The following is a 22,663-nucleotide window of genomic DNA, read 5'->3' as shown; positions in this document are numbered from 1 at the left end:
CCTCAGCTCTGGGTTTGACAGGAAGTGAAACTCAATTGTCTGCCCAGCAGACTTGCTGGGACCCAGCCCTGGGCCCCGGATGTGCCCCCCCCCCCCCCCCACACACACACCCTGAGAATGAAGAGGAGAAAGAGGCTGGGGAGACAAGGCTGTTGTTTTTTCCTTTCCCTTTGTTCATTGCGGTTTCTTTCTTTCTGATTTTTATGATGTGGTTGATTAAAGAAATGAGCACCTGGAACAGTAGGCATTATACGCCTCCTCCTTCGATGTTTCTTGGCCTTTCTTCCCCTCCCACCCCCACCAATAACTGACGAGATATGATGGAGCACAGATCCTAAAGAAGACACAAAGAAGCCTAGAGTATGACTGATTTCATCCTATTCCTTAGAGAGATCACCCCGTGCCCCACTTTGAAGTCTCAAAAAAAAAAAAAAAGTCTTAACAGGAGCAATTTAACTTCAATTAGAGACATATCCGAGGATGATGGAGTGAAAAACACAGGTCATAGGTAGGGTGGTATCACTGCTAGCATTGTTTGCAAGCAAAGCTGAGTGCCTTAGGCTTAGTATCATTCTAGATGAGAGGTCCAGGGGCAGAAAACTGGAAGAGCTGCTAGGAGACTTGTTCTTTCTTATATTGTATGTTTAGGATGGCTTAGAGTGGGGAGGCTTTACACACACACACACACACACACACACACCCCAAGCCACTCTTTGGTACAGTCCTTAAGCGGGGCTATGTCTTTGGCTGTCTACAGAACTAAGCACAGGACCCGGTGCATAATGGGCCTTCAAAAGTGCTTATGGTTCCTTATGACTAAAGAGGTTATATAGGAAGGGGAAATAGGGGTGCCTGACTGGCTCAATCAGTGGGTGGAGCATGCGACTCGATCTAGTGTTGTGAGTTCAAGTCCCATATTGGGTGTGGAGATTACTTTAAAATAATAATTAAAAAAAAAAAAGGAAGGGGAGAAAAAGGATGGGGAGTAGCAGAACCCTTGTCTTTTTAAGACCGGGAGACAGGAGCAGAGAGACAGACCTTCTCCAACCCCTGCCTCCCTCAGATCTCCAGTTCAGGTGAAACAATACTCCCAAGCCCTATTACTCAGCAGCTACATTTCTGATAAAAATGGGAGAGTTTTGGGGCACCTGGGTGGCTCAGTCGTTTAGCATCTGCCTTCGGCTCAGGTCATGATCCCAGGGTCCTGGAATGGAGCCCCGCATTGGGCTCCCCGCTCTGCAGGAAGCCTGCTTCTCCCTCTCCCACTCCCCCTGCTTGTGTTCCCTCTCTCGCCGTGTCTCTCTCTGTCAAATAAATAAATAAAATCTTTAAAAAAAAAAAAAAAAAGGAGAGTTTTTCCAACAAGCCTGTATGGAAACATTCGAGAACTGCTTAGATCCCTCTATTTCCACTAGAGGGCCTCATGTATTCATTCCTTCTCTCCAACCCCCATCAAAAGTATGTATATATTATGTGTGTGAGTATGCATATACACAACATACACACATCACACAGCACTCCCCTCCCCCTCTCTTCTACCACCAGGTAGAAGAGGGAAGATTCCAGGAACTCAAACCCTGTTACTGTGCCCTACTTCAATGAGAGGTAGGAGGGGGTTAGCCTGGGTTGGGGCGGGGCCAGGGAGCAGGATGCCCCAGTCCCCAGTTCCTACCAGTAAGTCCTAGGTCTCTGTCTATCTCCCTTGTACTCACTGCAAGCCTCACCGTCATCCATGCTGCCCCAAGAGCCTTAACAACTTCAGAACAGATTCCAGACAGGAGGAGCTGAAAGGATCTTCTCTCACCCCTACTTTTGGCCAGGGCCTTTTACAGCACCTGCCAAGGCCAGCAGGTAAAGTGGGAGGGTTAGGGCATGGAGAAAGAGTGGACACAGACCAGAGTGCTCTTTGCACCTAAACAACCCCAGAATTAAGGGAAGGCCCCGAGTCTTGAGAGAAGGAGGTGTACTTACATTGGGGAAAACAGGTCTGAGCCGTCTGGGGTTTGGGTTTTAGGGAGGCGAGAAACCTAGAGGTAAAGGTGGGCCTCAGATAGTGTTAAGCACTGCGGAGCCCATGGGAGGAGGGAGGCATTTGTATCCCAGGATGCAGAGTCTGGGACTCTGGGCTTGCTGCTGTGGAATCTTCTGAGTATGAATTTGGTCAATGGTGGATGGAAAGGAGTTGGGAAGGAAAGTCCCTGGATGGCAGCAATTAGGAGAGGGTCAGACGTTGCCTCGGTGGGCCCCTGCCAAGCTGTGCCACCAGCGGCCCCGCCCTCTCTCATGACCTCCCACGGTTGGGATGAGGAGAGAGGCTGTGAGTGATTAGAAAGAAGGGAAGATGGATAGAAACCGAGCTATCCCGAGGCGGGAAGAAGATGAGAAGCGCAGAACGTGGAGAAAGTGGCGCAGACCAGAACCCTGGAGACATTGGGGAGGTTGGGGGCTCAGGCTTGGTGAACTGGAAACAGGGGCCTCTCCAGACTGGAGTTCCCGGAGTCGGGGGCGCGGGCACTGGGCGCGGGCGGGCAGCTCGGGGCGGGGGGCGGGCAGCTGTGTCGTCAGGAACGGGGCGGCCTCGCGGCGGCCGCGCCTGCCTGGTCCGTCCCCTCCAGGCCAGCTCGGGCTCCAGCTCCCGCGCCGGCGCTTCAGCTCCCACCGCGCGCCCTCCGCAGGCAAGGTAGAGACCCCGCGAGCCCCCCGCCCCCCGCGCCCCCCGCTCTCCACCCCCGGAGCAGGAGGGGGCGGGGGCCACGGGAAGGGCCGCCGCCGGGCTGGGGTAGGGCTGCCGGGCCGAGAAGGAGGAAGCCCGACAGCTGGAGCGGGTAGCTGGAAGGGTTTGCGCCCGGACGCGGGGGGCGGCGGGAGAGCTGGGCCAGAACTCCGGAGGCAGAACTCCCCCTGCCTTCCCCTCCATTGGAGGGATGGTGAAGCTCGGCTCCATGGGGCCCGAGTCAAGCAAAGTCCGTTTTGGAACCTCCACAGCGCTGCACGGGTGCAGAAGGGTTCTTCTTTGGCCTCCTGGTCCCCAACTTCCCACCCCTACCCTTTCCACACCAGTCACCAGGAAGTTTCTGAAACTACCTGGGTCTGAATCCCACTTTTCACCTCTAAATGGGAGAAATGAGCTTTATTGAGGAAGAAATAGGATTACTACTGGGCATCTCCTCAGCCTCAGATCGTATGAGCCCACATCCCCCAACCATGCCAACATCGTAACTTCTTCCTGTACTACACTCACTCACACACACACACACACACACACACACACCACACCCTTAATCAGGCAACATTACTACCTGCAATGTTTGTGGAGGCTTAGTGAATTTTGAGACTTCAAGGCAAATGATTCCCTCTGTGGGATCGGGGGCCACTGACTAGCTGCAGGCATGGGCAGGAAAGAATAGACCTTCCCTCAGTCCTGGGAAAGGGGAGGAGGATGCAGGCCCTGGTGTGATTAAGGGATTCAGAAGTCCTGGTAATCAGGCCTGGGCTTGCTTCTTGGGTTTCTTGCTGGGTCAGCCTGAATGTTCTGGGGGCATAGCAGATTCTTGAGTAATGGTAAATTTATATGACTTGGAATGGGAGTGACGAATGTTGAAGTGAAAAAGGACACTTTAAATGTTTGCATTGGCCTTGGAAATCGTATTTATCTCTTGGTTACCAGCAATTTTAGTATTTATTGTTTAAAATAAGATCTAGAAAACAGAGGCACTACGATTTAATGGAATGGACTAAAGACAGGATGTCTAGAGTCTGGGTGTGATCCTGAGATTGTGGCTCTCTGTCTGGGCCTCAGTTTCCTCCTCTGTAAAGTATGAGAGTTGGTACTTCCCAGCTCTGAGGATGTTCTAGGATTCTCTGCCCCCAAGTCAACTTCTTACTTTCTCACCTCAAGTTGGTAGGGGTGGGCAGGGAAGCCAGAGGAGGGAAAGGAAGGGTGAGTCACAGATAGCTGGCAGGCGGGCAGCAGACCCCACCCTCCCAACCCTGGCATTCGCCTGGACTAGCCCAGGTTATAGCCTCAGGGCTGGGATGGAGCAGGGAGGACAAAATTGGACTTGTTATGGTTCGTTAAGGTCCAGGATCCTAAGAGTTTATATGCCTTTCAGCAACAGGGGCAGCCAGACTTTCGGTGAGACAAGTCAGGAGGACAACTGAAAAGATACCAGGAGCCCTTATGTCCAAGGTCCCAGCCTAGAGGTGTCCTTGGACCTTGACAGTCTAGTTTCTAGCCACCTCCTCACCCAAAGGCAAAGTGCAGTATCCCAATACTACCTGTCTGTGCCTGAGATGACACAATGGGGGAAAGTGTACAACTGGGCTTCACTGCTGTTGGGAGTTCCTAGAACTGATGCCTTCCTGGCACCCTTTTTCCTCATCTCCAGATGTGTTTCTCTGTGTACCACCCTTGTATAACAGCAACAACAATAGCTAACATTTACTGAGTTCTTCCTCTGTGCCTTACAGCTGCTAAGTACATTGCGTATATTAGCTTACTTAATCTCCATGCTGTGACTGATTTCTCTAGGTACCCATTTTACCAATGAGGAAACAGGTTCAGGAAGATGAAATAACTCACCCAAGAGCTAGGATTCCAATCCATGCCTGTCTAATTCAAAAGCCCATTATCTTAACCTCTACTATAAATTACATGCAAGATCTGGGGGGCTAGGAGGGGTTGTTGTGAAAAGAGAGATGTGTCCTCTTTCCTGTTCATCGTCCCTCCTTTGCTCTTTCCTTGTCACTTTCTCTCCCAGATTTCATTTCCTAGAACCTTGGAGCCATCTAAGAATCCCCAGGGGTAATCAGAGAGCCTAATTAAGCCATACAGGCCCAATTATCCCTAAGGCTATTATGTATTCATTAGATCTGTTGGCAGTAGAAGTTGGATTATAGTCATTGAAAAGAGCCAGATGGGTGGAGTCCTTTCTCCAGAATATCAGTGTCCCAGGATCCCCTTCTTAGTATTCCTAGAGAGCCCCCAGAAGAGGAATGGTATACTACATAGATGTGGACAGCAGAGATGTCCCAAGGGCAGAGGCTGCAAAGAAGATTCTTGCACCATCAGAAAGGAAATTCTTGTAGGCCCTAACTGACTCCGTGAGCCTTACCCAACAAACCCTAAACAAGTGGGCAAAGGGGAGGCAGAAGCCCCAGATGGAGTGCGATAATAAGTGCATTTTAGCAAAATTCATTCATTCAACAAATATTTAGCACCTCCTGTGTGTGTTCCAAATTGTTTCCTCTTCCCCTGTCAGTACGGATACTCTGGCATCCCATTTAACCATATTTGGACTAATATTTTCCAACCTATGGCTCCTCCCTAACTTTGCACAACGATTTGTACAAACAATATGGAGCACCTACAACACACTGGGCACTGTTTTAGGTATTGGGATATAGTGGTGAGCAATACTCACAAGTTCCTGCCCTTGTGGAACTTACATTTCGGTAGGAGAAGACAAACAGTAAATAAAGAAGCAAATAAATTAGCAAGGTAATTTCCACTCACCGTAAGTTCTATGAAGGAAACGAAGGAGGGTGCTGTGCAAAAGAGGGGGGCTGCTTAGGAGGGAAGGATCAGGGAAGGTCTCTTGAAGGAATTGACACTTCAGCTGAAGCAAGAAGGCAGCCCTGCCAAGAGTGGGGAAGGGTGTTCTAGGCAGAGAGAACAGTAAGTCTCATGGCCTTGAGCAAGGGAGAACTTGGCTTGAGGAACAGAAAGGAGGGCAGTGAGATTAGAAGGCAGTGTGTGGAGGGGAGAGTGGAACGAGAGGAGGACAGAGCCAGGCAGGGGCCCCATCACATGGTTCTTGGAGTAGAGCTTTGACTCCTCCACTTATCACCTGACTTGGGAAGTCCCAACGTCTTCAAACTCCAGTTTCTTCATGTGAAGAATGGCTCTACCAGGAATTTCTTATCTCCTAAGTTCTAATTGTAATTGTTAGTACAATAATAACTACCATTTCTTGTAGGCTTTCTATATGCAGTTGTCATACTGGGTATTTTTCATACACGATTTGACTTAATCTTCACAACTGTGGCAGACAGGTATCATTCTTCCCATTTCACAGATGTAATTTGTCCCAGTCACGCAGCGCTATCAGGGCTAAGAATGGAACCCATCTATGACTAACTCTAGTTTTGCTGGACTCCAAACCGTGCTGTACTATACTAATGTGAAATATTACCGCTATTCTGTTACTGAATCTTCAAGTCAAGCTGCCCTCTGCGACGTGGCCCCAGGGCCAGTGGGCACCACGATCCCCATGATGGCTCCTCCTTGGTCCCTGGGTCCCATAGCTGCAAGTTAGGACTCCCTGAATACTGCTAACCTAGCAGGGTGCATGGAAAACCCCGCATCTGAGACTCCTGCACTCAGCTCAACCCGCCTACAACTGGGAAGCCAGGCAGATGCTCAGAGCCTTCTTCCCCTACCTCCTCCCAGTCTCGCGCGCCTGGGTCCCCGCCCTTCCCAGTGGAGCTGTGAAGGGCGCAGGCGAGGCGGGGCCGGGGCTGGGGACCTGGCCAGAGCTGGTTCTGTGTCGCGCGTCAGAAGCGCTAGAGGTCGTTGAGGGGCGTGGGTGGTTCGGGAAGTGGGTGGCAGAGCGGGGCTGGGGACCGAGGCTGGAGGCGGAGCAAGATGGGATCGTGGCCGGGGAGGCGTGCCGCAACCGTAGTTAGAACTATCCGAAGGGCCGAAGGGCCAGGACTGCAGGATCCGAGATGGGAGAGAGCGCGGGTTCAGGAGAGACTGCAGAGACTGGGGGTGGCGAGAGAAAAGGTAGAAACAGGCGAGGGACACACCCACAGAGACACATATAGACTTGTAAAGCGGCGGGGGGGGGGGGGGGGAGATTCAGAAATGAATCAAGACAGATTGGGGGAGAAATCGGAGAGCTGAAGAAGGATCCAGAAATGGAGAGGAGAGAGTCAGAGATGAGTCAGAGAAACAGAGACAGGATAGACTCGGTTAGGGAGAGACAAACATAAGGGAGAGGTACAGGGGGAAAGGAAGAGACTTGGGAGGGACTCAGAGACAAGGAAAGAACAGAAATAATAGTGGGAGTGGAGAATTAATGGAGCGGACAGAAGCAAAGACAGGCAGACAGCTGGCTCTTCATGCCACATACTCTTCTCATCTCCCTCCAGACCTACCCTTGGAAGCATAGATCCAGGCGTGAGAAGTACTACCAAGCTGCCTTTGTGGCCTTCCTTAAGAAAAAAAGAAAGATGGCCAAGGAGAAGGGCCTAATAAGCCCCAATGATTTTGCCCAGCTGCAAAAGTACATGGAATGTGAGTCTTCCTCTCCATCCTGAAGAATCCCTGCTCCTCATCCCCCCCTTTCCCTAGTTTCCCCAGTGGCCTTAAGCCAGTCAGCTCCTGAGATATGCCTATGGCTGGGAAAGGGAGGAGAGGGAGATGGGAGATGTCTTGTGGTCTCAGCTTTCCACCTACCTTCTCTGAACTTCAGCTGCCTGCTCCAAGTCTCAGAGAAGAGATGTAAACAGAGGTACCACTCTGGAGCATCTGAAATGTTATTCTCTCGATATTTCTCTCTGCATTTCTGGGTTTCTTCCTGGAATTTCTTCTTCATCTCACTTGAATCTTTTTTCCTGTTGGATGTCTGGGTGGGACTCCAGCAGAGGGCAGGGAGAACCAAACCAGGCTAATGCTCTTCCTTCATCCTCTTCATACCCTAGACTCTACCAACAAGGTCAGCGATGTCCTAAAGCTCTTTGAGGATGGTGAAATGGCTGAATATCTCCAAGGAGATGTGAGTGGCAGCTGGGAAATCCTCTCCTTGACCAACTCTTCCCATCTTTGATTTTGCTACTCTGCTGGGATCCCCAACTTCCAGGGATTATTCTGGGCCCACCCCTTTCTGTTCTCCCTCTCGATACCCCAGTGTCCTTTGTTACCACAGCTATTGCTATAGGACAAAGCAAGAGATTGTAATTGAGGACTCAGCCTTGAGAAGAAACCATAGTCTGCCTTAGATGCTTCTTAGCTCTACACTTGTTGTCTCTGTCCTTACTACTCCTAATTCTTCAGTCCCCACCTCCCATCCTGTACACTCCCTAGGGTAATGCTTGCTCTCATCATAGGCCATTGGGTACGAGGGATTCCAGCAATTTTTGAAAATCTATCTGGAAGCAGATAACATTCCCAATCACCTAAGCCTGGCACTGTTTCAGTCCTTCAAGATGGGTCACTTAGAAGACACTGTGGAAAATGGTATGGTCATGAAGGTGGGACTGAGCTGGACTTCCGGAAGAAAAGTCAAAGTAGTATGGGTTTTGGGAGAGTTGAATTGAGTTGAATTGAGTCACATGTTGGAGGCAGGGTTGGGGAAGAGAGGTGGAGGATGGCCATGCTGGCCTAGGAGCTGGAGGGAGGAAAGTTAAAGGGAAGAGTTGGAACAAAGGAAAAGAGAAGAGCCAGAGTAGAGAGACCCCCAACCTCAGATCTGCTGTCCTTTCTGTAACCAGATGTGGTGTGTCTCAGTGATGTCTCCTGCTACTTTTCCCTTCTGGAGGGTGGCCGGCCAGAAGACAAGCTAGAATGTGAGTGGCCATCCTGGACTGGGAGAGGGGAGGGAATGTGAGCCTTCCTTCCCTCATTTTTTCAGGATTCCTAAAGGCTGATAGGGCCAGACAAAGGTGGGGCCAGAGAATGGGCCCATTTCCTCTGTTCCCCTAGACTCCTTATTCCTAATGCCATTTACCATAGTCACCCCAGTTCCCATGTCCTGTGCGTTTTCATGTAGGTGGCCTGGGTTTTTCTTGGGTTGTGGGAGGTGTGTTCTGTCTCCCCTATTAGATTCACCAAGGGTGTTTCCCCTCCCTTTTTGTCTCCTCTCTCAGTCCCAGCACCAGGCTCTGGGCTCTTCATCTAAAAGATGTCTCCCATCTCTTTATTTCCCCTGTATTCTGTTATGAATTTGGGGGGTATCCCTCACAAACTGACCCTGGCCCCCCTAAAACACCCCACAGTCACCTTCAAGCTGTACGACACGGACAGAAATGGAATCCTGGACAGCTCAGTGAGTTGGGGGACCTGTATGCTGGCCAAGGGAGTATGTGTCCATTTGTCTGTGCCCTCCTGTCCCAACTCTTCCAGGGTCTTAAGAAGCAGAGGAAGCTAGAGGGAGAAGTAAAGTCCTCCAGGACTAAATTTGGGAGTGGGTCCCCAGCTCTTGGTTCCTAGAAGAGGAGGCTAGACACATGAATCGGGGGCTACCTTGCAAACATACCAACACACATAGACATTCATTTACTTGGCAGAGACACCTGAGAATGAGAGGTGGCTCTCGGGGCAGAACCCAGGATTTCTAGGGAAGAGTTTGAATGGTGGTAGTGAGGTGGGATATGGCTCTGGTTCTTAATTCTTGGTCTCCAGGAAGTGGACAGACTCATCATACAGATGATGCGAGTGGCTGAATACCTGGATTGGGATGTGTCTGAGCTGAGGCCGGTAAGGCAGTCTTTCCTTCATGTCCCTCCTTGTGCCTTCTCCCTGGTGAGTCCTGCATCTACCCTACCCCATCTCTGACAGGCAGCCGCGTTCCCTTGGTGAGGGTGGCTGGGCCAGATGTCCTAGGGGGCAGAGGTGTCAGATGTGAGGGACCACTCACACCAGAAGTCCCCTCCGTTCCCTGCTCAGATTCTTCAGGAGATGATGAAAGAGATTGACTATGACGGCAGTGGTTCTGTCTCCCTCGCCGAGTGGCTCCGGGCTGGGGCCACCACTGTGCCCCTGCTCGTGCTGCTGGGTTTGGAGATGGTGAGTAGGAGAGGCTTGTGGAGATGGGTAAGATAGCTGCCTTGGGTTGTGTGTGCCAGAGGCTGGTGCTCTAAGGGCTTAGGCCCTCCCTAGCATCTGCTGTGTCCTCCCAGACTCTGAAGGACAATGGGCAGCACCTGTGGAGACCCAAGAGGTTCCCCCGACCGGTCTACTGCAACTTGTGCGAGTCGAGCATCGGTCTTGGCAAACAGGGGCTGAGCTGTAACCGTGAGTGGTGGGGCCTGGGAGTGTGGGGGCAGAGGGGCAGCCCAGCTATTTGCAGGAGCATGCTGCTTTGACCTTCGAGAGACCTGGGTTTGAGTCCTGGGCTCTGCCATTGGCTAGTTAGTCGGGAAAGCCACACAGCTTTCTCTTCCTTTCTTTCTTTTTTTTTTAAGATTTTATTTATTTATTTGACAGAGAGATAGCGAGAGCAGGAACACAAGCAGGGAGAGTGGGAGAGGAAGAAGCAGGCTTCCTGCCGAGCAGGGAGCCCGATGCAGGACTCGATCCCAGGACCCTGGGATCATGACCTGAGCCGAAGGCAGACGCCCAACGACTGAGCCACCCAGGCGCCCCCCTTTCTTTCTTTCTTGAAGTATAGTTGACGCATAATGTTACATTAGTTTCAGGTGTACCACATGGCCACATACCTTCTTGAAGCCTCAATTTAAAATGAGGTTTCCGGGCGCCTGGGTGGCTCAGTTGGTTGGGCGACTGCCTTCGGCTCAGGTCATGATCCTGGAGTCCCGGGATCGAGTCCCGCATAGGGCTTCCTGCTCGGCAGGGAGTCTGCTTCTCCCTCTGACCCTCCTCCCTCTCATGCTCTCTGTCTTTCATTCTCTCTCTCTCAAATAAATAAATAAAATCTTTAAAAAAAAAAAATAAATAAATAAATAAATAAATAAAATGAGGTTTCCTCGCCTGAAAATGAGGTAACTGTGAGCATCAAATAAGCGGATGCAAGGAAAGTACTTTGCATGGTACATGTTCATATTATTAAGTCTGCAATAAAAATTAGCTGCTATTATTGCCATTGCTATTGTTAAATCTAGGCCTTTGCATCTTCCAGCTGAGTCCCCGGCATTTAGGAGGAGTGGGGGTAGGCATGTGGTAGCAATTGCTCTTTCACGGGGAAGAGTGAGCAAAAGGCACAGGTCTTGGAGTTGAGCCCCCACCTCAAACTTTAATTCTCTACCCCACTCTCATAGTTTAAGTGAATGATCCCGCCTTACACCCAGCTAAGGAGGAGATGGCGGAGGGGCTGTAACTAAGGCTCTGACCCTCTTCCTTCTCGCCCAGTCTGTAAGTACGTCGTTCATGACCAGTGTGCCATGAAGGCCTTGCCTTGTGAAGTCAGCACCTATGCCAAGTCTCGGAAGGACATTGGTGTGAGTGACTGCAGGCCCACCCCATTACCACCCGCATCCTGGCCCTTGGCCCGTTGCTGCCCTCAGCCCTTCCCCTCGTCCCTGCTCAGACCCTCTCAGACTAGGGATTGCCTTTCTCCCCAAGATCCAATCACATGTGTGGGTGAGAGGAGGCTGTGAGTCTGGCCGATGCGACCGCTGTCAGAAGAAGATCCGCATTTACCACAGTCTAGTCGGACTGCATTGTGTGTGGTGCCACCTAGAGGTCAGTTTGGGAGCTCTCCAGCCTCCGCCTTGGGGCTCCTCCCTAAACTGCCCTCTGCACTGGTCTCCCTGACTACATCTCCCTCATAGCCACAGTTGCCCTTGCTCCCAAGGGCTCTCTTTCCAGTACTAGACCCTCAGAGTTGAGAGCTGATGGGTTCCCTCCATGATGTCTGTATGCCCACCTTGTCCTTCAGATTCATGATGACTGCCTGCAAGCCATGGGTCATGAGTGTGACTGTGGGCTGCTGCGGGATCACATCCTGCCTCCATCTTCCATCTATCCCAGTGTCCTGGTAAGACCCTTGGGCAGTGGCTAGGAGGGGACAGGAGGAGTGCTTCCCCTGATATAAACACACACACACACACACACACGCCATGTCCCTTTATAGCAGAGAACCTATACTTTTAGGATTCAGGTCAGACCGTTATCTGTTTAGGGATTCACATACAATCCAGTTTTCCTTCCGTTTGCTTCCCTCCCTTTCTAGGCCTCTGGACAGGAGCGTAAAGTTAGCAAAACAAGCCAGAAGACCATGGATGACTTAAATTTGAGCACCTTTGAGGCTCTGCGGGTACATGAAGGGGGTGGGTGTTTCTTGGCTGGAGCCCTCATAGGAGGGAATGAAGTGGGAAACATGGGGAATGATGCTTGTTCTCCAGAAGCCCCACTGTGGTAGGGGAAGGGGAAAGCATCTTTGGGGGCAGGCCAGCCTTCTGTCATTGTCTCCAGGGCCCATCTTAACTGGCAAAATCCTGTTTTCCTTATCCTTGTTTTTTCCCCAAATGCAGATTGACCCTGTTTCTAACACCCACCCACTTCTGGTCTTTGTCAACCCTAAGAGTGGCGGGAAGCAGGGGGAGAGGTGAGAAAAGATATACTGGGTCTTCTAAGATGGAGAAGGAGGACCGATAGAGGTTGGGGAATCTGTGTGTATGGAGGGGACATACCTTGAGGAGGACATCAAGAGGATGGAGTACAGACTGTCCATCCCCTACCATAAACTTTCCTTTTTCCCTCATACAGGGTGCTTTGGAAATTCCAGTATCTACTAAATCCTCGACAGGTATTCAACCTCCTAAAGGATGGTCCTGAGGCAGGGTGAGTATAGGTTGGGGACTGTATCACAGTGTTTGTATGTGTCTGCCTGTGTATGTTGGGGGAGAGCAGAAAAGAATACATGTTGGGAGGACAGGGCTAGGGGACCCCAAGAAAGCAGAATTCAGAATGCTGCTTTTAGTAATGTCGCTGGGTATCCCCATGCCCCTGAGTTCTCTGATCTTTGTTCTGCTCTCAAAACATAAAGATACCAGTTTCTCCCTAACCACTGAGGAGTGGCTATAACTTTCCCCATTGTATTTTTTCTCTGACCTTAACAAAAACAAGTCTTTTGACAAAGGGAAGGGGGGTCATATGGAATGAGAGATAAGAAGTAATCTGCCTGTCCAGGAGTTGGTAGACTCAATCCTATTGTCCTTCCTCATCTTCTCTCTTCCCTTCTATCTCAGGCTCAGATTCTTCAGGGATGTTCCCGGTTGCCGGATTTTGGTGTGTGGTGGAGATGGCACAGTAGGCTGGATTCTGGAGACCATAGGTCAGTACAGGGAGAGGCTCTGGGAAGGGCACGGGGGCATTGGCCTTCTAGCGCTAACTCCCTCCATCCATCCCCTGACCTGCTTTCCTAGACAAAGCCAACTTGCCTGTTGTCCCTCCTGTTGCTGTGTTGCCCCTGGGCACTGGAAATGATCTGGCTCGGTGCCTAAGATGGGGAGGAGGTAAGTGGTTAGAAACTGTTTTCCTGGGAGATGAGGAGTTGGGTAGGAAGGGAAAGGCACATAGAGAAGGTGTCTAGGCATTGTTATAGAAAGAAGGTTGGGGGGACGCCTGGGTGGCTCAGTCGGTTAAGCCTCTGCCTTCGGCTCAGGTCATGATCCCAGGGTCCTGGGATCGAGTCCCGCATCGGGCTCCCTGCTCTGCGGGGAGCCTGCTTCTCCCTCTGCCTCTGTCTCTCTCTCTGTCTCTCATGAATAAATAAATAAAATCTTTAAAAAAAAAAAAAGAAAAGAAAGAAGGTTGGGGAAGAAGAGAGGCACGGATAGGTGGTTACCAAAGTGGATTGTCCCCAAGGAAGAAAGCTTGGGATGAAGCAAAGACCACAGTCTGAGCCTAGAAGGGTCAGGGTGACAGTCCTCTTCCCCATATACCAAAAAATATCCTTCTATTTCTCCCAACCAATTCTTCGGGCTCAGAGAATCAAGGAATACGGAGGACAACGTGGGAATAAGAAAGGTTGTATAAGAGCTAAACCAGATGTTCAGTGATGGAGCTAGCAGGGAGCTTGGCCGTGATTCATTCAACCACTCAGCCAGTTAATCGGGGGTCATTCATTCATTTATAATCATTTCTTCCCAAGTCAGTCGCAACAGTCTCTTAAATGTACTCTGATCTCTAGACTCTTTCTAGTCTCCTTACAAACAGAAAGAGTTCAAGGGATGGTATTGGTAGATAAAGAGGTCAGGGTGGGGCAGGTTGAGTTTGAAGTGTCTTTGTTTGAGGCTGTTGGACTCAGAGTCCAGCTCTGAGATCTTGCAGAAGTTATGGAAGGAGAGTGAAAGGCATTCTAGGTAGAAGTTGTGTAAGGCCAAACAGCATTGTAGTGCATGCATTAGGGAGTGTGAGTCATTCATTATGACTGGGACATGCAGTGCAAGGTGGGGAATGGGGAGAGGAAGGACTGAGTTGAACCGGGTCCAGATTATGGAGGGTCATGAATGCTGTGCTGAGGAGTTTTTTACTTTATCCTGCCAGAGATTGAAAGCAGACAGCCCACAGAAATGACTTGTATTGTTTTGCATTGTTTGCCTTGCAGTGTTTTAAATTTTTTAAACCTTGCTTATTTCTAAGAAGTGGGTCATATATTCTGCAGTTCACCGCAATCTTCTCAGCTCCCTACTATTCACTCATTCATTTCACCTTTCTAGCCACTGAGGCATTTGAATTTGCAAACCCTGAACCATAGGGAACTCCTGAACTCATGAAAAATGTAACTCAAAGAAAAAAAAATATATATATATATATATACCTATTTTATATATACTTATATATATAAATTATGTTCTCTCTATATATATGTAATAAAAATTGTTGTGTAAATAAAATACTATTCCAGAATGTAGAAATATCTCTGAGTACATATTATAATCTAAATCTTGTATATAGGGCACCTGGGTGTCTCAGTTGGTTAAGCATCTGCCTTCGGCTCAGGTCATGATCCCTGCTCAGCAGGGAGCCTGCATCTCCCTCTGCCTGGTACCCCGCCTGCTTGTGCTCGCTCTCTCTCTGACAAATAAATAAACAAAATCTTTTTTTTTTTTTAAGATTTTATTTATTGGACAGAGAGAGACACAGCAAGAGAGGGAACACAAGCAGGGGGAGTGGGAGAAGGAGAAGCAGGCTTCCCGCCGAGCAGGGAACCCGATGTGGGACTCGATCCCAGGACCCTGAGATCATGACCTGAGCCGAAGGCAGACGCTTAATGACTGAGCCACCCAGGCGCCCCAAAATAAATAAAATCTTAAAAAAAAAAAAAAGAATGCAACTGTTGATCTCCAGGTCAGGTCATGAGTTCAAGCCCCATGTTGGGTGTAGGCTTACTTAAAAAAAAAAAAATCCTTAATTTAATCACATTAACAAAGTCTCTTTTGCCATGTAAGGCAACATATTCACAGACTCTGGAGATAAAAATGTGGACATCTTTGGGCACCCGGCTGGCTCAGTCAGTAGAGCATGCAACTCTTGATCTCGGGGTTGTAGTTTCAAGCCTCACATTGAGTGTAGCAATTACTTAAAAATAAAAAAGAACACAGGGGTGCCTGGGTGGCTCAGTTGATTAAGCGTCTGGCTCTTGGTTTTGGCTCAGGTCATGATCTCCAGGTGGGAAGATCTCAGGCTGGGTTCCTAGCTCAGTGGGGAGTCTGCTTCCCCTCTCCCTCTGCCCCTTCCCCCTACTCACTTCCAAAGGCGCATGCATGTGTTCTCTCTAAACTAAATAAATCCTAAAAATAAATAAATAAAAATAAAAATACTGCAGACATCTTTAAGAGGCCACTATTCTGCCTACCACAGACACTAAGAAGGAACAATCAGAGAGGATCCTCTGTAGCTTAGAGAATGGTATATTAGAGGCCAAATGAGGAGTTTCATGAGTTAAAATGAGAACTAAAGATTTACTGTTGGTTTTGGCAGGAATTATTGGCAATCTTTGCCAGAAGAGTTTCAGCAGGGTGGCATGGTGAAAGGCAAATTACAGTGGGTTGAACCATCAGTGGAATGTGAGGAAGTGGAGACTTACTTTTTTTAAATCTTTTTTTCCCCAATTACAGAAGTAATACATTCTTGTGGTAAAAAATAATTCAGGGGCTCCTGGGTGGCTCAGTTGGTTAAGTGTCTGCCTTCGGCTCAGGTCAAGATCCCAGGGTCCTGGGATCAAGCCCTGCATTGGGCTCCCTTCTCCGTGGGAAGCCTGCTTCTCCCTCTCCCACTCCCCCTGCTTGTGTTCCTTCTCTCGCTGTGTCTCTTTGTCAAATAAATAAATAAAATCTTAAAAAAAAATAATTCAAACATTTCAGATACACATGCCAAAAAAGTTCCCTGTAATCTACTCCCTAAAGTTTTGGAATCTATTCCTCCATGTTTTTCTTTCTAGACACATACTAATATGTACTTAAACAATGAGATCATTCTATTGATGTTTTTCTTCTTTTTTTAAAACTAAACAGTTCATCGTGGTTATCATTATATTTCAGTACAGTCAGATTTACATCACTCTTTTTACTACTGAATAGCATTCCATTGTGTCCCCTATTGATAGACATTTGGGTAGTGGTCAGTTTTTTATTACCAACCATGCTGCAGTGAACACCTTGCACATCTATCTCTGCACACAGATGTGAGAATTTCTCTAGGAGATATTTCTAGAATTGCTGGCTCAAGAGTACAAACATTTTATATTTGGCTAGTTATTTTCTTTTTAAAAGTTATACAAATAAAAAAAAGTTACACAAATAATATATCAGTACATTTTCTTTTTTTTTTAAGATTTTATTTATTCATTTGAGAGACAATGAGATAGAGAGAGAGCATGAGAGGGGGGAAGGTCAGAGGGAGAAGCAGACTCCCCGCCGAGCAGGGAGCCCAATGTGGGACTTGATCCCGGGACTCCAGGATCATGACCCAAGCCGAAGGCAGTCGCCCAACCAACTGAGCCACCCAGGCGCCCCATTTTCTTTTTTTTTAATTTAATTTTATTATGTTATGTTAGTCACCATACAATACATCATTAGTTTTTGATGTGGTGATCCATGATCCATTGTTTTCGTATAACACCCAGTGCTCCATGCAGAACGTGCCCTCCTTAACACCCATCACCGGGCTAACACATTCCCCCACCCCCAGTACATGTTCACTGTAAAAGACTTTACAAAGTAAAATGTGTAAGTGTTCACGTATAGGTCTCCTCCCCCTACGTCCCTTCCCAGAGCCTACCACTGTGTCCTATTTGCATTCATTTTCCTGTTTTTATATGTACACACACACAACTTTTAAACAAACATAAATGGGAACATACTACAGAGATTGTTCTGGGATTTCTTTTTTCATTGAATAATATGTCTTGGAGATCTTTCCATGTTAGTACATATAGATTACATTCTATATTCAGTGGTTGTACATTATTTCTTGGCATGGATTTGCCATAATTTATATAACCTTCCCCTGCTGAAGGGCATTTAGATTGTTTCCAATTTTTTGCTGTTTTAGAGAGTACCTCAGCAAACATCCTTGTACATACATCTCTGTTTACATGTATGTCCATTTTTTTTAAAGATTTTATTTGTTTATTTGACAGAGAGAGAGAACACAAGCAGGGGGAGTGGGAGAGGGAGAAGCAGGCTTCCCGCTGAGCAGGGAGCCCGATGTGGGGCTCGATCCCAGGACCCTGGGATCAGGACCTGAGCCGAAGGCAGATGCTAAACGACTGAGCCACCCAGGCGCCCCTGTATGTCCATTTCTGTAGGAGAAATTTCTAAAAGTGGAATTGCTGCATCAAAGTACTTGTTTTGATAAAATTTGATAGCATTGTGATAAAAATTGCCAAATTGCCTTCCAAAATGGAATACCAATTTATGCTTCAACTAACAGCACATGAGAGTGTTGGTTTACTCATAATCTCATCAACACTTGGTTTTGTCAATCTCTTTATACTTTATCAATACAATAGGCAACAAAAAGTCAACCAATTGTTTTAATTTACAGTTGTTTTAATTGTTAGTAATACTGAGCATCTTTTTTTTTTTAAGATTTTATTTATTCATTTGAGAGAGAGAAAAACCACAAGCAGGGGGAGGGGCAAAGGGAGAGGGAGAAGCAGACTCCCCACTGAGCAGGGAGTCTGACATGGGGCTCCATCCCAGGACCCTGAGCAGAAGACAGACCCTTAACTGACTGAGCCACCCAGGTGCCCCAATACTGAGCATCTTTAATCTGCATATTGGTCATTTGTATTTCTTCTTCTGTGATTGGTTTATTTGTGTTATTTGCCCATTTCCTATTGACTTTTTAGATTTAGTGATTTATAAGCATTTTTCGAATGTTGGTGAAGTTAGTCTATTATATGTGCTGCAGATATTTTTTCCCAGTTTGTATTTTTTTAGGTGTGTGTTTATTTAACCAAAGAAGTTTTAAATTTTAGATTTCTTTCTTTCTTAGAGAGAGAGAGAGCGAGCATGGGGGAAGGGGCAGAGGGAGAGTGAAAGAGAGAATCCCAAGCAGACTCCCCGCTGAGCATGGAGCCTGATGTGGGGCTCGACCCCCCAACTCTGAGATTATGACCCTAGCCAAAACCAAGAGTCAGACACTCAACCAACTGAGGCACCCAGGTGCTCCAGGAAGTTTTAAATTTTAATATAATTGTATTTACCAGGGACACCTGGGTGGCTCAGTCAGTTAAGTGCCTTCAGCTCAGGTCATGATCCCAGGGTCCTGGGATCGAGTCCTACATGAGGCTCCTTGCTCAGTGGGGAGCCTGCTTCTCCCTTTGTCTGCTCCTCTCCCTGCTTGTGCACTCTCTCTCTCTCTCTCTCCCTCTGACGAATAAATAAATAAAATCTTTAAAAAATCTTTATTTATCAGTCTTCTCCCTTTTTGGCTCCCAGTTTTGTATTATGCTCTAGAACAGCCTTTTCCACTCAAAGATTTCAAAAATATGCACTCATGTTTTCTGCTAGTACAAATTCTGCTTCATTTTTTTACATTTAAATTCTTTGACACATCTTGAATTTATTTTGGTATAAAGAGTGACTTCTGGGGCACCTGGGTGGCTCAGTCGTTAAGCATCTGCCTTCTGCCCAGGTCATGATCTCAGAGTCCTGGGATCGAGTCCCGCATCGGGCTCCCTGCTCTGCGGGGAGTCTGCTTCTCCCTCTCCCACTCCCCCTGCTTGTGTTCCTGCTCTCACTGTGTCTCTCTCTGTCAAATAAATAAATAAAATCTTAAAAAAAAAATAATAGTGACTTCCACATCCAGCACCCTTTATTGAATAATCTATCTTTTCCCATGTCTTTGAAATGCCATCATATACTAAATTTCCACGTATATTTGAGGCTATTTGTAGGTGCTCTGTTCCTTACTACTGAGCTTCTTATTCTATACACTGTGCCGGTGTCAGTGCTTTGATACCACTGCTTCATACTGTGTTCTCTCTGGTAGAATAGGGAAAGAAAGTGTGTGTGTGTGTGTGTGTGCGCGCGCGAGAGAATCCTTATTCATCACTCATCTTTTTCAGTGTTTTGTATCTTCCTGGCTGTTTCCGCTAATCTTTCAGATGAACTTTGGTGTTATTGTTAGATGCATACACATACCGGAAACTCACTCTCTATGACAGTGTGGAGAAAAGGGTCAGCAGGGGCTGACCTTAAGATTGTTCCATGGAGTGGCACCTGGGTGGCTCAGTCATTAAGCGTCTGCCTTCGGCTCAGTTCATGATCCCAGGATCCTGGGATCGAGCCCCACATCGGGCTCCCTGCTCAGCAGGAAGCCCGCTTCTCCCTCTCCCACTCCCCCTGCTTGTGTTCCTTCTCTCCCTGTCTATCTGTCAAATAAATAAATAAAATCTTAAAAAAAAAAAAAAAAGATTGTTCCATGGAAAGGGCACCTGGCTGGCTCAGTCAGTAGAGCATGTGACTCTTGTTCTCAGGGTCGTGATTTTGAGCCCCACGTTGGACATAGAGCTTACATTTAAAGAGAGAAAGATTGGTCCATGGGAGCTAGGACCAAGCACCCTGCCCTGTATTTCTTTTTTTTAAGATTTTATTTATTTGTCAGAAAGAGAGAGACAGCAAGCAGGGGGAGCAGCAGGCAGAGGGAGAAGCACGCTCCCCCCCACTGAGCAGGGAGCCTCATGTGGGGCTGGATCCCAGGACCCTGGGATCATGACCTGAGCTGAAGGCAGATGCTTAACCAACTGAGCCACTGAGGCATCCTGCTCCCCGCTGTTTCACTGGCTAGGGCTAGGAGGGTCTGCAGAAGCAGGGCAGAGGATCTCTGGGAATCTGTGGGGCTGGGAGCTGAGAAGAGGACCCTCTGAGACCCATGGCTTAGTTCTAACCTGTCTTCTCCCCCATCCTTAGGGTATGAGGGGCAGAATTTGGGGAAGATCCTCAAGGATTTAGAGATGAGTAAGGTGGTACATATGGATCGATGGTCCGTGGAGGTGATACCTCAACAAACTGAAGAAAAGAGTGACCCAGTCCCCTTTCAAATCATCAATAACTACTTCTCCATTGGTGTGGTCAGTGAAATGGGGCATGGGGGCTAGGGAGGAAGTATGGGTTCAGCAGCAAGAAGCTAGAGCTGGTTAGAAAGAGGAGGTAGAGGTTAAGGGAGCTGTGACACAGGGAAATGGCGGGTGGGGTACAGTGGTGTGAGTTGCAAGAAAAGAACATGGGACATACTGCTGCCGAATGGGGGAATTAAAGAGAGTATTCTGTGCCGAGAGAGGAGGCAGGCCTCTGATCCTACATGCCCTGAACTCCCCAGGATGCCTCTATTGCTCACCGATTCCACATCATGCGAGAGAAATATCCTGAGAAGTTCAACAGCAGGTGAGGGAGAGGGAGGTGGGGGTGGCCATACACAGTGGGAAGGACCAGATTGTGGCCAAGTTTGACTCAGAGCACTTAGATGAACAGTGGCACCTCTGAGAAGCCCCTCAACCAAAGCCATCCTCTTCCCTAAAGGACTGGAGTCAGGAGGTTGATGTCCTTCCCTGTCACTTAGCCCTCCTCTGCCAACACTGTGTAACTTGTCCCCTCCCTCTTGGGCCTTATGTTGGGGCTGACACAGAATGAAGAACAAGCTATGGTACTTCGAATTTGCCACTTCTGAATCCATCTTCTCAACATGCAAAAAGCTGGAGGAGTCTTTGACAGTTGAGGTGGGTGTGATGAGGGCCAACCCTACATGCTTCTCACTTTCTTATATCTTAATCTCTCCCTCCACAGGTGCCCTCAGGAACTTCCCCTATTCTTGAACCTATACTCTGACCTCCCAGCTCTCCATTCCCAATTTCCCGGGTTCTCAATACAACTGGTCCCTATTTCCTGCCATCCTTTGCAAACCCCCAACTCCTGGCCTTCCCAGTTTGTCATCTGGTGGAGGGAGGGGTCGCATCCATGATTATGACAGGAAGTAAGGATTTGTGCTCTCCTCTTCTCAGATCTGTGGGAAACCACTGGATCTGAGCAACCTGTCACTAGAAGGCATCGCAGTGCTGAACATCCCTAGCATGCATGGTGGTTCCAACCTCTGGGGTGATACCAAGAGACCTCATGGAGATACCCATGGAATCAACCAGGCCTTAGGCGCTACAGCTAAAGTCATCACTGACCCGGATATCCTGAAAACCTGTGTACCAGGTGAGCAGTCTTGGGAACTGAGTGGGCAGGACCAAGGGGAAGGTGTGGCTCCCTTTGGAGGCACCCCGCTCCTGCAAAACCTATCTCCTTACTTCCCACCCACAGACCTAAGCGACAAGCGGCTGGAAGTAGTAGGGCTGGAGGGTGCAATTGAGATGGGCCAGATTTATACCAAGCTCAAGAATGCTGGACATCGGCTGGCCAAGTGCTCTGAAATCACCTTCCAGTAAGGAAAACTCTGGCCAGGGGCTCTGAGGGAAGGAGTAGGGCCGGGAGAGCAGAAGGGTCATGGGGATGGTAGGGAGGAGCTGTACTAGGAGATCTTCCTTGGTAACAAAGGGTCTCAAAACCAAGCTAAGAAACAGAGTTTTGGTATTCAGTTGGTAAAGAAATCTCCACCAATCTGCCTTGGCCTCCCACAGCACCACAAAAACCCTCCCCATGCAGATTGATGGAGAACCCTGGATGCAGACACCCTGTACAGTGAGTATTGCCTATGCCTGCCCAAAATGGCACCCTCAGGCTTTGTGAATCCGAAACCTCCCTTCCACAGCTTCCTTACTCCATCCCAATGTCTCACGTTCCCCTGTGCACCATTCCTCCCAAGTCATGATTTCTTAGCCCCAGGCTTCCTGCCATGGCCTCTCTAGGACCCTGGCAACTCCCCCTCACCCCACAGATTTTCCCTCAATCTCTACTGCTCCAGTCCAAAGGGAATGGGGTCCTGCCTCTGAACACGCCCCCTTCCCTTCCAGATCAAGATCACCCACAAGAACCAGATGCCCATGCTCATGGGCCCACCCCCTCGCTCCTCCAATTTCTTTGGCTTCTTATGCTGAGGGGAACACCTCAGCCTCCAAGCCAGCCTTGAACCCACCTCTTCATCCCTGGACTCTACTCCTAGGCTCTGTACATTGCTGCCACACCTCCTGCCAGCTCAGGGGAGTGTTCCTCTACCCTCTCAGTATTTATTATCCTGCACCATCTCTACTATTTCCCATGCATACGTGCGTGCGTGCGCGCACACACACACACACATTGAAAGTGCCTCATCTGAATAAAATGACTTTTTTTCTCCCCACTGGGATATCTGTTAAGTAAATGGTACACCTCCTTCCCATATACCTCCCCTCCTTAAATGACACAGATGCTCCCAACAGCAAGAAAAAAAAAAAAAAACAGCACCAGGTTCTGAGGATTTATTTCAGGTAATGGTAGTCTCCAAGGGAAGACTGGAGGAAAGATAAGCATTGCTGTCCACGCTGGG

At 48.5% G+C, this 22,663-nt stretch overlaps 1 protein-coding gene across 6 annotated transcripts; it reads left to right on the top strand.

The window, feature by feature from the left end:
• Window positions 1-1,689: 1,689 nt before the first annotated feature.
• On the top strand, window positions 1,690-22,478 carry DGKA (diacylglycerol kinase alpha). Of its 6 annotated transcripts, none has more exons than XM_035002426.1 (24): window positions 1,690-1,851; window positions 7,156-7,300; window positions 7,708-7,781; window positions 8,113-8,242; window positions 8,497-8,571; window positions 9,001-9,050; window positions 9,407-9,481; window positions 9,671-9,790; window positions 9,904-10,018; window positions 11,093-11,181; window positions 11,306-11,425; window positions 11,622-11,720; window positions 11,916-11,999; window positions 12,217-12,290; window positions 12,452-12,526; window positions 12,934-13,019; window positions 13,111-13,200; window positions 20,110-20,270; window positions 20,519-20,583; window positions 20,825-20,915; window positions 21,198-21,396; window positions 21,502-21,622; window positions 21,819-21,879; window positions 22,152-22,478. In XM_035002426.1, the coding sequence occupies exons 2-24, from the start codon at window positions 7,237-7,239 to the stop codon at window positions 22,233-22,235; spliced, it is 2,202 nt and encodes a 733-aa protein (XP_034858317.1). In that variant the 5' UTR covers window positions 1,690-1,851; window positions 7,156-7,236; the 3' UTR covers window positions 22,236-22,478. The 6 variants fall into 6 exon arrangements, with proteins under 6 accessions (XP_034858317.1, XP_034858316.1, XP_034858318.1 ...); XM_035002425.1 differs by lacking the exon at window positions 1,690-1,851 and adding an exon at window positions 2,607-2,680; XM_035002427.1 differs by lacking the exon at window positions 1,690-1,851 and adding an exon at window positions 6,768-6,787.
• The last annotated feature ends 185 nt before the right edge of the window (window positions 22,479-22,663 follow it).

This window comes from Mirounga leonina, unplaced genomic scaffold (genome assembly GCF_011800145.1).
Source record: "Mirounga leonina isolate KUSES-001 unplaced genomic scaffold, KU_Mleo_1.0 Mir_126, whole genome shotgun sequence".
NCBI lineage: Eukaryota > Metazoa > Chordata > Mammalia > Carnivora > Phocidae > Mirounga > Mirounga leonina.
This window is presented reverse-complemented; position numbering and strand designations above follow the sequence as displayed.

Excerpts from the sequence above, each read along its gene's own strand:
- DGKA (XM_035002426.1), top strand. The coding sequence starts at position 7,237 with ATGGCCAAGGAGAAGGGCCTAATAAGCCCCAATGATTTTGCCCAGCTG. Across the intron at positions 7,301-7,707 it reads GCTGCAAAAGTACATGGAAT|ACTCTACCAACAAGGTCAGC; the intron begins GTGAGTCTTCCT and ends TTCATACCCTAG. Across the intron at positions 11,182-11,305 it reads AGTCTCGGAAGGACATTGGT|ATCCAATCACATGTGTGGGT; the intron begins GTGAGTGACTGC and ends TTTCTCCCCAAG.